The following is a 14,689-nucleotide window of genomic DNA, read 5'->3' as shown; positions in this document are numbered from 1 at the left end:
CATTACTTTTATTTTTTTATGACGAATTTCCCCACATATCGCTATCGCACAATTCTGCAAGTGATTATAATTTATTATCGCTGTTTTCTAGCTGCTCTAAAACCATTTTTGACATAAAAAGACACTTTTGGTTGCTATGGACAATCTACAGTTTGCAGGGAGAAAGAACCGTTTTTATTATATAAAAGTACATGTAGGACACTGGGCAGACCACTAGGGACAAGGGGGGTATGTAATTTTTACATACAGTACTGTAATCTATAAGATTACAGTATACTGTATGTAATGTGTTTGTTTACGTTTTTGAATTTAGCGCCCTTCTCCGCTCCCGTGCGTCGTAACGTCGCAGGGAACGGAGATCGGCGGCACAGGAGGACGCTGTGTGAATCGAGCGAGGTCCTGCTTGCTCACACAGCGCGGTGGCATCACTGGATCCAGGGACAAGGTAAGTAAACACTGTCTGTGGATCCAGCGAGGCAAGCCTGAGTCTGACTCGGGGTTACCGATCCTAGCACAAAAAGTCAGACTCGGGAATACCGCCAGGGGGGTTAAAGGAGTGAAAAGTTAGCTCAATAAACCAGTGCCCACTTAAGCCCTGGTTTACATTGGAGCGATTTGGCATGTGATTTGACATGTCAAATTGCATTCCAAATTGGCAACAATGGCACCGTACGAATTGGTGCGATGCCGCATTTGCCCCAAAAGTCGTTTCTGTACTACTTTGGCAACTTCGAGGTGCGATTTCTAATATATATATATATATATATATATATATATATATATATATATATATTAAAAATATCCCCCCAAAAAATTGAAAAAAAAAAACAGTTTAGGCCAATATATATTCTTCTACATATTTTTGGCAAAAAATAGCAATAAGCGTATATTGTTTAATTTACACAAAAGTTATACTGTCTACAAAATAGGGGATCTATTTATGGCAGTTTTGTTATATATATTGTAGTAATGGTGGTGATCAGTGATTTTTAGCGGTACTGAAACATTCCGGCGGACAGGTTGGACATTTTTTTGGGACCAGTGACATTTATACAGCGATCAGTGCTAAAAATAGCCACTGATTACAGGCATACCCAACTTTTAGGTACACAATGGGGTTTATTTACTAAAGCTGGAAAGCGCAAAATCAGGCTCACTTCTACATAAGAATCAATGAGCTTCTAGGTTTTATTACCAGGCTTAATAGAACAAGCTGGGGTTAGAAACTCATTGGTTTCTATGCATAAGTGAGCCTGATTTTGCACTTTTCAGCTTTAGTAAATAAACCCCATTGTGTACTTAAAAGTAGGGTATGCCTGTACTGTATAAATGACACTGGCAGGGAAGGGGTTAACACTAGGGGGTGTTCAAGGGGTTAAGTGTTCCCTAGGTGTTTCTAACTGTGGGGGGAGTGGACTGACTGGAGAAGAGAGAGATTGCTGTTCTGATCACTAGGAACAGACAATCTCTCTCTACTCCCCTGTCAGAATGAGGATCTGTTTGTTTACATTGACAGATTCCCATTCTAGCTCTTTGTGGAGCAATTGCAGCTGGCCAGCGGACATCGTAGCTGCCGGCTATTGCACCTAAAGTGGCCGCAGTATAACGATGGCGGCTGGTCGGCAAGCTGTTAACAAAAAGTGTAGCTGCTGTCTTTTAACAAACACGCACTCACCTGTCCCATGATCCAGCAATGTGCTCACCTGAGCCACCGCTTGTCTCTCTCTTCTGTCTCTGACTGGCTTTTCAAATGTGGGCACTCGGCTGTGACACCTTGCAGCTTCACATGTGTGAGTTGCAGGATGCGCTGGACATCTAATCTTACAGATACAACCGGCCCTTTTGAGGGCAATCATAATGCTGATGCGGCCCACAATGAAATTGAGTTTGACACCCTTGGCCTAGGCTGACAAAAATTACATGCCAAAAGTGGCAGGGGAGGGGGAGGAGTACTTAAAGTGAAAATTCCTCTTTTGGGTGGAGCCCCACTTTAAACTGGTTGTTAATAAAAGCAGAAAGACCATGCTTAAATTTGATTGGCATTCCCAGTTCATTGACCTTTAATGGTTTTGCGTAGTACATATTGGTCAGTGATCTATTAACAACCTGCTGCCTGGACAATAAAGGAGCAGTGCTACAATAAAGCGATCATCAGTCTGAGTTTGCCTCTTGTTAGCGAGTTCCTAGTATTAGACTAAGACCAGAATGCAATGCAGTCTCCAAGTTTGAGTCTTGCAATTCCAAGTCTTGCATCTTATATCCCTTCTATCTAAACGTACATTTATTGAGATTTTAATTACTCTAGCAAACATTGGTCTTTCATAGTGTAGCATCCTCTATCTTAGGTAGTTAGGTAGGTAGGTAGGTGCCAAGTGTAGTTTTTTTTTGCTTAAGCTGCCAGAACAGGTAAATTTAAGCAGGCATATGCTGTGAACTAGGCCTGTTTGTTTTGATCTTGGGGCATGAGAGTGGTTTAATATAACAGTAGTTGACTGACATGTGCCTCAGTTCTTGGGCGCCTCCTCTGTTTCCAGGGAGAAGGTTCTGGAAAAGGGGTAGGGCAAAGAGTTTAAGTGACATGGGGTGCATGTGGGAGCCCTGATCAATCCCCAACTAGGATTGGCAGGGGGCAGGCCTCCTACATATAACCATGGTCAGCCTGCTGGGGGGAGTTGTTGCTTGGGTGAACTGGATGATGGAGTGTTAAGCCCCATACACACTATCAGTTTTCCTGCAGCTTTTTCTCTTCAGGTTTATCAAAACCATCTAATATGAGGTCAAACCTCAAGAGTTTCAATTTGTATGCAATCAGGTTAGGCCACAAACTACTTTCTTGTGGATGTTTTTTTTCCATCCCTAAATGTTACAGAGTGGTGCCCTAGTAAAGACTTTTCTAATGTCTGTAATAACTTTTCAGAAGTCTTCAATTTCATTGGAATTAGTATTATAATGTAGACAAAAACTGTATTAAAAATGAAATGCCAGTGTGGATAAATGTAGGAGGTATAGAATAACTTTTTCCAATGAGAGAATCTGGCTGCACCTGAGTGAACTGATATTTCGTTTTTCGGATTTGTAATAAAGAAAAAAGTTGTACAAGTTTGGTTAGAATAATAAAGTAAACTAAAGCAGAACATTTCAAAGGTAAAGATACAGTAAACTTTAAAAGGTTATCTCCTGAAAAAGCCATTTAAAACAATATGGGCAATTTTTTAAAAGAGGTATACAACCAAATCACCAAAATTACCAAGCAACACCTAGATCTCAAGTCAGATCAATTTCTCCTCCATCTTCAATTTTCCCATTCTCAACTGTATTACAAATCTCTTGCCCATGATTATGATAAATTCAGCCAAAATGTGCACCCCGAGATCCTGGTATACCCCAAAGTCCGTTCTATATTTGAATGGTACAAACAAATAAAAAAAAAATTGTGGAAATGGAACGACTCATTGCTGTAGCACGTAACCCCCCCCCCTTTAAATATGCGACAACGTGGGCAGATTGGTCTCAGTTCAAACTCTCTGATGCATATCACAAATCTATGGGAAACAACCCTTAAAACAAATAAATTATCACAAACATATCACATCACCTTTTCAACAAGGCAGCGGTCGTTACACACAACCAAAAAACTCCAAGCCCACAGATGCCTCTAATTCCTGCTCACTATCCACTATCCTACTCCCCCCACCCCCTTATTTATTTTTTTGCTTTTCTTTTTCATTTCTCTTTCTGGGTGTGCTGGCCACACACATAAACAAGAGTATCATGCCCCTCTGCATCAATAGCAACAAATCTGGCTTTAATAATTAATTTGTATACTTGCATTAAACGATTAGACTAAGGAATGTATCTAAGCTGTGACTATACACTCCTTAAACTCATTATTGATCTTTAACAAACTGTTAACCTGGAACTATTCACATTAGACATACTTAATATATGTTTATTATTGACACACCTCAAAAAAAAAACTACTTAAAAAAGTTGTTCTACCTTGGAATTTGATATGTTCACCGATTATTCAATGGCCCGGATTCACAGACACTGGCGTATCTCCTTTACGCTACGCCGACGCAGCGCAGAAAGGCAAGCACTGAATTCACAAAGCACTTCCTCCCGAATCTGCGCTGGGTTTCTCAGGCGTAAGTCGGCGTAAGTGGAAGTGGGCGTGAGCCATGCTAATGAGGCGTGACCCCATGCAGATGATGGGCCGAGCGCCAGACAGATACGTATCGCCAACTGTGCATGCGCCGTCCTGTGGGCACATCTCAGTGGTATTCTCACAATCACGTCGGAACAACTGCCTAAGATACGTCGGATCACTGCCTACGGCGTGAACGTAACCTATGCCTAGTCATATTCACATCCTACATAAACTACGTAATATACGTCGGCTTGTGTTCCCTGGTGCAGCCCTTTGCATGGATGCTGCTGAGTTACACCTCATTTATGAGGCATAACTTTATGCCGGACGTATGACTTTACGCACACTGCATCGGATGGACGTACGTTCGTGAACCGGCGTATCTCCCTCATTTGCATATGTGAATAGAAAATCAATAGGAGCGCCAAATATGTCTAGCGTAAATATGCACCCACTCTACGCCGGCTTAGGCAAGTTACGTCGGTCGGATGAAGCCTATTTTCAGGCGTATCTTAGTTTCTGAGTCCAGCACATAGATACGACGGCGCATATTTGCACTTACGCGTCGTATCTCAAGATACGTCAGCGCAAGTGCTTTGTGAATCCGGGCCTATATCTATATGCCTCATTGTTCCCATCAAACACAATTTCTATGAAATGTCTTTATTCATTCATACTTATGTCAACTGTTTTTGCTCTTTGTTCTTTTCAACATTTCTGTTACATATATTATTTTCCAAAAACATTTTTTAGAAAATAAATAAATATGGGCAGCTACTGTAATTATTGTGCAATAAGATGAGCGGCTGACAACGCACCTTAACACAGTAAACAATGGACCTGGCCCTTTCTTTTTTAATGCATCTGCATGGTGTTGTATGGGTACATTGGGGTAATAGTGGTTTGTCCTCTATTCAAAATAAATAGCACAGAAATGCACCGCAGATTACTATTACAATGCCAAAATGGCTCTAATTTTAACTAGATCAGCTCTCCCGCCTATGTATCCCTTAGGTACTAAAGCATATTTTTTTTCGGTACAAAAAAAGCTTTATCTTGTCAGCATTATCTTGAAAACATATTTTATTTTCTATGCAATCAATAGACAAAATATGCAACAAAATGAAAAAAAATATATTTTTTTTTTTTCTAGTTTGAGCAACGTTCAATTTAAAACAAAAACATAGGAAATAAACATATTAGGCAAATTACAGTAATTGTTCATGTTGGCTGTGTGAATGGTTGAGACATTCTCACAGGTAATTATTCATATCTATAGACCCCCAAGTGTTCCTGTCAATAAAAAGTTCATAGTATGTTCCATAATTTCTCCTATGTATAATGGCACAGAATTTTGCTTTATGTGCTGATTTTGATCATACAGTTTAAATAAATTGGGTCTGTGAAAACATGTCAGAAATCATCTAAAATGGATATAAATACACTTTTCTAAAATTAGTATCAAACATGAAATAAATATTGAGCAATTGCATCACCTCTCATGTGAACATATTCTGAGGAAAGGCTGGCCACAGTGCAATACACTGGAATAGTGATGAACAAACCAATTCACTGGATTTTTATAGAAAACTTGAGAAAATCCCAAACCCTAAATATAGTGTCTTAACCCCGTTTAAGTATATGGGAGTCAAATCTTATATTTATTTTTGGCCTTTTCAAGGCCAATTTGTACGCTTTTGGTAAAAAGATAGATCTGGGCACTGCCATGTGAGACATAGCAATACAAAAATTTGTATTACTGTATTATAATACTGTTCCACGGGCATGGGTCTTTTCTGTTTAAAGGGCAACATCAACAATATACAAATCTTTTAAATACCATGCTTTGTGGACGACTAAAACCTGCATATTAAGTGGTGCACTTGTAGAATGTACTCCAGCAAAGTGAAAAAATAAATAAAATAACAATTCAGATCCCTGGCCTGCGCCTGTTTATAAGCAGAGTGGTTGGCAATATCTGGGTGATGTTGTTGACCACATATGGTTATGAATGTTTTTGTGGTGGGAGTGTTACAGAAGAGAAACGTTTGTGTTTCCTGGGTCATCGGGTGTCACTCATCATGATTGAAAATAGATCTACATCACTGAATGCCATGAATGACAGAGGATTTACATCATGGGACAAGTTTTTTTTGTGTGTGTTTTTTTATTATTATTATTACAATACTTTTCTACAGTGTCTGTGTGTCTATGGGGAATATCTGGCCCACTTTATCCTAAAGTAGCCTCCATAATCTAATAAGTACCCCCTGTAGACCCTCACATCTACTAAGTCAGGGATGTGAGTACAAAGCCCTTGTCCCGATCAGTGTGGGAACAAGGTGCCTTGCCAGGCCTAACAAAGTACCCTCTGAATGTTGAGGACATCTGGCCTAGTATGGTTTAGGAGGTTCAGCACACTTCTCACTGCCCCTTCTTTTCCTAGCTACCAAAGCTGTATACCTGGATAAGGGTCTGGTATAGATTTTGGGGTCACCTCAAAAGATTTTTTTTTTTTCTTGCATTGGGTCGGCCCCTTAAAAATCCATACCAGAGCCATATCTAAAATACGTCTGGGATTTTTAAGGGGGACCAAAAATCATACATGTACCCCCTTCCCCTATGAACTATACCATTCCACATATCCTCAGCATTGGGATCGTGCCCTGCTAGGGAAAGACATCTTGTCTTCATGTTAATGGGGACAAGGACCTCATCACCACACCTCTGGCCTGATGGACATTAGGAATCATGGGTGGAACTTATCAGAATCTGGAAACCCTCTTTAGAATAAGTTTGCCCCTATATAGCCAGCTCTGCATGAGTTGCATAGTAATTATTTTTACTTAGTAACCAAAAAAAGTAAACAAAGTAAATAAACACACAGAGATACAGGGAAAAAGTACTATATTAAAAAAAGTACCAAGGTCCATTACATCAATCAGTGATGAAGATCTATCACAAATTACATGAATGGCCGACCTACCGACCGACTGATACAAACACGATGATCCATGCTGACAATTTGGTAATTTAGTTCACCACTTTGCAAACAGCTATGGTTTGGGTCAACCCCAACCAGAAGCTCATCCCTACACTAAAATAGTTATTGGTGGCAAGACTTGGATTTGGACTGGTGCATGGTATGAGAAAACAATAATAATAATAATAATAATTCAATAGTCTCTCTACATATCGATCAATGGTTGAGAGCATTGACCAGAGTGTTCTGGCATGGGGGCTGTCCTCCTGTTAGAACACCATAGCACAGCAGGGGAGATTGATGTTCTACCATGGCACAGTTAGTACAGTGGCTCTTCCTTAGCTATCAGGTTTTTTTTGTTCAGCCCGCTGGGTTGAATGGAAAAAAAAAACCAAGTGGCGTGTACCAGGCTTTAGTTTAGGGTTATTTTCAGTAGTAATCTAAGGATAGCTACAGTATTCCCACTAATTTCTGCAATTGAAACCTTGATCCAAAAGATACAGTCAATAGACTCCCAACATAAGAATAACAGTACTGCAATGACATTACTAATGACTTAACCATGCAGCAAGGAAGCCCTGCACTGACTTACAATCAGTAAACATGATGCATACAAGTAATAACATGAAAAACAAGCCATGTTCATTTCACCAGGCAAGCACAGAAATCTCTCAGCATCATCTCATTTAATGTACTTTTATAAATATTTGTCCTTCATTTTTCAAAAACAATTTAATTGCAATACTTTAGTACCATTATGTTATAATTCTGCTTGTAGAATACATTAGTATATTACACACTTTGTTTGCAATCCTTCAATGGTCTCAAAATCAAATACAATTGTGATCCTACATATATGAAAACTGGCCCCTCTGTTCTGATAACAAAACTTGAAGCCTCACTTAAACCATATATACACCTTATTGCTTAAATCACATCAGTCATATGAAAAATAATTTAAATTCTGTCAATAAGTATATTTTAAAGGATAATAAAACATTTTGCTAAGTTGGGGACAGCTGTCATTATTACCACCATTCTATAAACACACACTGCTGACCTCAGACCAACTAGCAACCTACACCAATGGCTGTAGCTTATGCTTGCTCTGGTGACCAATGTTCCATTGTATACAGCACACAAGAGGCTTTTCTCCATGTAATGCAAGATTGCAAGTGGACAGCTCATCCATAAGGATCTATGGGGAAAAAGCCTCAAGCCTCGTACACACGACCGAGTTTCTCGGCAAAAACCAGCAAGAAACTTGCTGGGATTTTTTTTTGCCGAGGAAACCGGTCGTGTGTACATTTTTCGACAAGGAAACTGTCGAGGATCCCGTCGAGCCAAAAAGAGAGCATGTCTTCTTTTTCCTCAACGGGAATGGAGAAACTTGCCTTGTCGAGTTCCTTGACAGCCTAACAAGGAACTCGACGAGGAAAACGATGTGTTTCGCCCGTCGAGTTCCTCGGTCGTGTGTACAAGGCCTGAGTTGCAAAGTACACTGTCTGTCTGAGTAGTGCAGTGTACATTTTGTAAGATACCAAGAATAAGGCAAAGTTCCAGGAGGGTGCAACTCGAGGAATTATGTTATCAGTGGCCACCCAATTACCAAAGAGAGAAGATGAGGAGCTGAAAGAAGCAACAGTGACGATGACAACATTAGGGATGGAGTAACAAGGGAGGAAAGCTTTCAGCACTGTGGCATCCCAAGAGGTTATTTTGCCATAATATACAAGTATGCTGTACATTTTTCAACATTATGCACAGCCTTGCAACCACACTACAGTTTTGTTTTAAAGAAGTAGATTAACCCTTGAATAACACAGAGGATCAGCTAACATCATGGCTAGAACAAATAAAATGATATCTGCATTAATCCCTGAAACCACACTAATAACTCCAGAGAATAACAATAAACGCAACCTAAAAGGAATAAAAGGTGCAACTACCATTCTTAGATCCAGAAAAAAATGTTGGCCCTAACAATATACACCTACCAATAGCTCATGTAGAATTATTCATATACAATATATAGGAAAACACAGTTAAACATAAAAAAATGGCAAATAGAATTAGAGAGAGTGCGATCAAAGATCCAGCCATAGGTGTGTGCAGCCTATGGCATTAGGATGTGCACCCCAAAACTCATACACACATGTCTTTCTCTGTATCCTCAGCTGCATGGGGCAGTGAATAAATGAGAAGTGCTCTGCTTCTGAGTGGCTTCCTGTTCATTCACAAACTGAAGCATAGTAAACACAGTTTACCATGCTTCGGTTATGAATGGCCACAGTGAGCAAATGTGTTCATTTAGAAAAGAAAAGGGTAACCCCTTCCCCTTCTCTCCATCTTGAAACATCCCCCACAGCATCTGGGGGGAGAGTAGAGGAGGGAAGCCAGCAGGACTGCAGGGCCAACAAGAGGGGGGGAAGCCTGGGCAGTAGGGGAAATCGCCACCATACATAGTGATTAGGGTGTGCCCAGGCACACCTGGCACACCCCCTGCGCATGCCTATGGATCCAACTACTGAAAACTGTTATAACATACTGTATACAATTGATACACAAGTACCATCTCAATGTGGATATTATGATCTACTTAAATGCCTAAAAAAGTATGTATATATATATATATATATATATATATATATATATATATATATATATATATATATATATATATATATATTAACTTGTTTACTTTCCCCCTGTTTGTATACCTCCATTACCACCACATATCTTGTTCAAGCATCCATGATTACCTTGGTACTTTTTTGAAAAGCTTACGCTTAAACTAGATTAGAGGCAGTTTTCAGGTGCTTTTAGAGGCTATCTGAAGCACTAAAACGCCTCGCGAAAGGGGTCTTAGAGGTTTCATACATTCTAAGAGTGTATGCGGTTGATTTACTAAAGGTAAATAGACTGTGAACTTTGTTACTCTCTGCAAGTGCAGTTGCTCCAGAGGTTAGTAAATGCTTAGTAAATGAGGTAGAGCTTCACTTTGCAAAGAATACCCAATCACGTGCAAGGATGATGGAAGTCGGCAGGGCTTTTGCTCATTTACTAAGCTCTGGAGCAACTACTCTTGCCCAATCTCTTGCAGATTGGTTTGAGGAAGGAGCGACTGGGCATGATTCGAAACATGTCCTATCCACCCTGACATCACTTTCAGTTGCCTGTATTCCATGCTGGCCCTGACAGCACGACTCTCCATTTTGGATCAGAGACACAGTGGGGGTTATTTACAAAAGGCAAATCCACTTTGCACTACAAGTGCAAACTACAAGTGCAAAGTGCACTTGGAAGTGCAGTCGCTGTAAATCCGAGGGGGACATGCAAGGATGATAAATGCAGCAGAGCTTCCCCTCATTTCAGATCTAACCCTCAGATTTACAGTGACTGCACTTTCAAGTGCACTTTCAGTGCGATTTCAAATGCAGTTTGCACTTGTAGTGCAAAGTGGATTTGCCTTTCGTAAATAACCCCCAGTTTCCCACTGCTGGTCAGCTGGAACTTCCACCTACAGCTGTCTTTACTCCCCGGAGGCATCCTGCTGGACTCTATGGGGGTTATTTACTAAAGGAAAATCCACTTTGCACTACAAGTGCATTGCAAGTGCACTTGGAAGTGCAGTCACTGTAGATCAGAGGGGGACATGCAGGGAAGATAAAAAACAACATTTTAGCTTGCACATGATTGGATGATAAAATCAGCAGAGCTTCCCCTCATTTCAAATCTACCTTTCATATTTACAGTGACTGCACTTCCAGTGCACTTGTAGTGCAAAGTGGATTTGCCTTTCATACATAACCCCCAATGAATTCATTTACACGACTGTTTTTCAATTCCATCTTGTAAGCATTTTTAACCCTTCATTGTCATTCAAGTGTTTTATTACTGCACTTCTCTGCTCTGTTTTTACTCTTGCAGAATCAACTGCACTTTGCAAAGTGTATTTGCCTTTAGTAAATCAACCCCTATATTTCTAAAGAATACAGATGGTTTGTGGGTTATAATAAAGGTAGACTCTCCAACTTGCCTAGAAAATAGAAATATACTATCCCTTCCTATTAGTATCTTAGGATGATTAGATATGCATAACAATGCATATGTATGTTGTGGTGAGATGCATTACAAATAGGATCATGTCAGGTTTTTGTTTTTTTGTTTATGCATTAAGGTGTGCTGTACTTAAGAGTCTAACAAGTGCATATACCTATAGCAATGCATGGGACAGAAAGACAGAAATAGCAGGAAAAAAAAGTTGCTAGAGGATTTAACCGTTCCTTCCTATGAATGCATTTTTGTTTTCTTCTATGGGATTTCACATCACTTCCTGTTCTGGCAAGAAGTGAGCAGAACTCTTTCCAACAATGATCCATATAATATTTTTTGGGACATTACTTAAATTATAAAGTTAAAATGTTTATATTTACAGGTTAGTTTATCACTGTATGCTCATTTGATTATGAGTACCTCATTTGATTATGAGTTTTTATGATGCATTAAAATATTTTTACAACTCCGAGACCTACATTGTGCTGCACCTGATTAGGTCAGGTCTTTGCAATTGCACGTAGAAAACAGTTCTTCACACAACAGAGTGGAGAGGTACAAGAAAACACTGTGTGTCTGCATTTTTCAGCACCATGGCCACCTAAAGCATGGTGTCCAACCTACGGCCCTCCAGCTGTTGTTGAACTAAAAGTCCCTTTGAGGAATTGCAAGGGTAACACTTGCAAGCATGGCTCCCAAAGGCAGAGGCAACAGCTGGAGGGCTGCAGATTGGACACCCATGACCTAAAGTCTCCATACATCTATGCACCACAGCTCTGCTAAGTAAAAAATCCCAACCTCCAGTACAGAATGGACTCCAGCCTGCATTGGGACTGATGTGAATGAGCCCTTACTATTGAATGTGTATAGCTTTTAGCACACAAAGGACTATTTAATAGCACAAACATAAGCAACCCACAGAAACCAATAACAATTCAAGTTTCAGTCATTTTGAATTCCAAGAGTAATTAAAGTCCAAATTCTGGGCCAACTTTAAACCCCCCCCCCCCCCCATCATATGTTAAAAATTAAAGTGCTGTCCTCCACAGTAATATCTGTTTTCCACTAGATGACTTTATTTTTCAGGATTGAATGACACCCTGAATTATTCAGCTGGGAAAATTGAAGTCAGCACAGTGCCCTGCACTCACAGTAAAATAGCACATTTCTGATGTCATTACGCTCTCTACATTATTGAGGACTGCCCAGTCCATAGAATTGGCAAAGGGGAAGAGCAGCCTGTGGCTTCATGTGACCAGACTGAAGACATTTGGAAAAGTAAATATAATAAAAATCATAAAATACTAACTGGGAAACCTCTGGGTGTAGCTGTGGGCACAGGGGGCAGGAGCTCCGAGATGGCTTTAACCTGCTTGGTTGCCATGGATTACTGGATAAATTAGCTTTTTACACTTCATGGTAAAATAAAGCTGCACAACTATTACAAATTAAAAATGTAGCCTCCATGTGTTTTTCTCACTCAGGCCTCGTACACATGACCGAGTTTCTCAGCAAAAACAGCAAGAAACTTGCTGGGAGATATTTTTTTGCCGAGGAAAACGGTCGTGTGTACATTTTCGTCGAGGAAACTGTCAAGAAACTCGACGAGCCAAAAAGAGAGCAAGTTCTCTATTTCCTCGACGGGAATGGAGAAAATTGGCTTGTCGAGTTCCTCAACAGCCTAACAAGGAACTCGACGAGGAAAACAATGTGTTTCGCCCGTCAAGTTCCTTGGTCGTGTGTACGAGGCTTCAGTTCATTGAGCTGTAGGAGAAGATATGATGTATCTGAGAAATACTAGAATTTATACAAAAATAATGATGGTATAGATTTGATAGCTTACATTATTTGGCATTAGCATTGTAGATTCGGTGCAGGTCACGCCATCATCATTGAAACTTGTTTCTAGACTAATTATGTCATCAATAACATCATCCATCTGTTAAAAAGTAAATACAATTAGTAATTAGTGTGATTGTTTAGGCTAAAATATATTCATAGCTTGCATCATATGAAAAACCCCAGTGTTCCTTAGCAATTACTAATTAGGAACTAAATATAGAATATGAAAAAGTAAATTTTACTATAAATTTCCTGTGGTGTAAGCTTGCTGCAATGAAAGAGCGGTGCCATTCATGTCTGCTTTTCACCTGCTTTGACTAAACAGGGACAGAGCAGGACTTAGCCCCCATTAGCCTGCATTCACACCTGCAAAGAGTGTATTTAGGGTGATTTTGAAGCCTTTTTTCAGGCATTTTACAGGATTTTTATAAGCTTTGTGCAAGCGCTTTTGCACGTGTATAAAGCTTCAGGTGTTTGTTTTCTGGGCTGTTCAAGGGGAGGAGAGCATTTCTAGAGGAGGAGAGGAGTTCTTTGGATGCAGAAATGTGCATATTCCCATTTACAGGAAATCCAATTAAAGTCTATTTGCCCAAAATTGGCTGAATAAAAAGCTTATGTACTTTTTGGAGAGTAGGGCATGGAAAGTAGGATGACTGAGCAAACAAGAAGGAACAGAGACAATTAGAAAGAATGGGATTTTGCATGATGAGTGTAGTCAGGCTGAAAGATTGTCAAGTGTAAATGAGGGCTCAAAGTCATTCTCTGCTAAGTCACAGTGGGCAGGCAGAAGAAATTATGTGGAATTTTCAAATTGCAACATCAGAAATCAGCCTTAGTTTGACATGTTTCTTATGTACTCTTGAAGAGAATTACACATAAGAGGGCACTCTTTAAGTAAACTCTCCTGAGGAGTTAATACTAAGCACATGCAATTGCAAACGCAGAACAGACTTATCAAAAAATTTGTTTTCACTAATAACATAAGACTAACATTAAACGAGAAGTACAGCCAAAGCTTGTTTGACTGTACTTCTATTGATCACAGGAGTGCCGTTCAATCTGCAATCCTGTGACCCATTTTCAGCAGACAGCTGAAGCCTGCTGTTGGCTGACATCACAGAGCCAGTCCAGGCTAAGGAAATATCACAACCATATGGTCAGAATCCACCTAAATGCCTGAATCGGCATCTGGCTCAGCCTCTCAGTGACCTACGGAGAGGCTGAGCTGGTCAAGCCCCTCCACAGGCCAGCAATCTATTGAGCATGGGGGGGGCAGAGCAGAGAGCTAGTGACTGACATAAAAAGCCTTCCATGTGCAGCAGCTCCCCTCGGCCCCCCTAATACTCACCTGAGCCACATCTCTATCCAAATATGTTGCACGAGAGACTCGGCTGTCCAGGGTTCTCCCTCCTCATTGGTTAAGAAAGTAGTAAAGTGTGGAGAGGGGGGCCGGGTCAGGGTCGGCTCAGGTACCCCATAGCAATCTGCTTGCTATGGGGGGACACAACAGGAGGTAGGGGCCAGGAGTGCCAAGGAGGGACTGCTCTGTGCAAAACCACTGCAACTGGTAAGTATAACATGTTTGTTAATTTTACCAAAAACAAACAAAAAAAAGACTTTAGTATCACTTGAAGTGATCAAGAATACCAATGGGCTGA

The 14,689-nt window shown here is 40.3% G+C and overlaps 1 protein-coding gene across 3 annotated transcripts in view; it reads right to left on the bottom strand.

Annotated features, from left to right (window-relative positions):
• The window catches only part of TFEC (transcription factor EC), a 106,406-nt gene that overhangs the window by 40,490 nt on the left and 51,227 nt on the right, over nt 1-14,689 (bottom strand). For all 3 annotated transcript variants that reach the window (XM_040343780.1, XM_040343781.1, XM_040343778.1), the window contains exon 3: nt 13,033-13,128. In XM_040343780.1, coding sequence (XP_040199714.1) covers nt 13,033-13,128 — 96 coding nt within the window. The remainder of the gene's footprint in view (nt 1-13,032; nt 13,129-14,689) is intronic.

The sequence above is a fragment of the Rana temporaria genome, chromosome 3 (assembly GCF_905171775.1).
Source record: "Rana temporaria chromosome 3, aRanTem1.1, whole genome shotgun sequence".
In the NCBI taxonomy this organism is placed as follows: Eukaryota; Metazoa; Chordata; class Amphibia; order Anura; family Ranidae; genus Rana; species Rana temporaria.
This window is presented reverse-complemented; position numbering and strand designations above follow the sequence as displayed.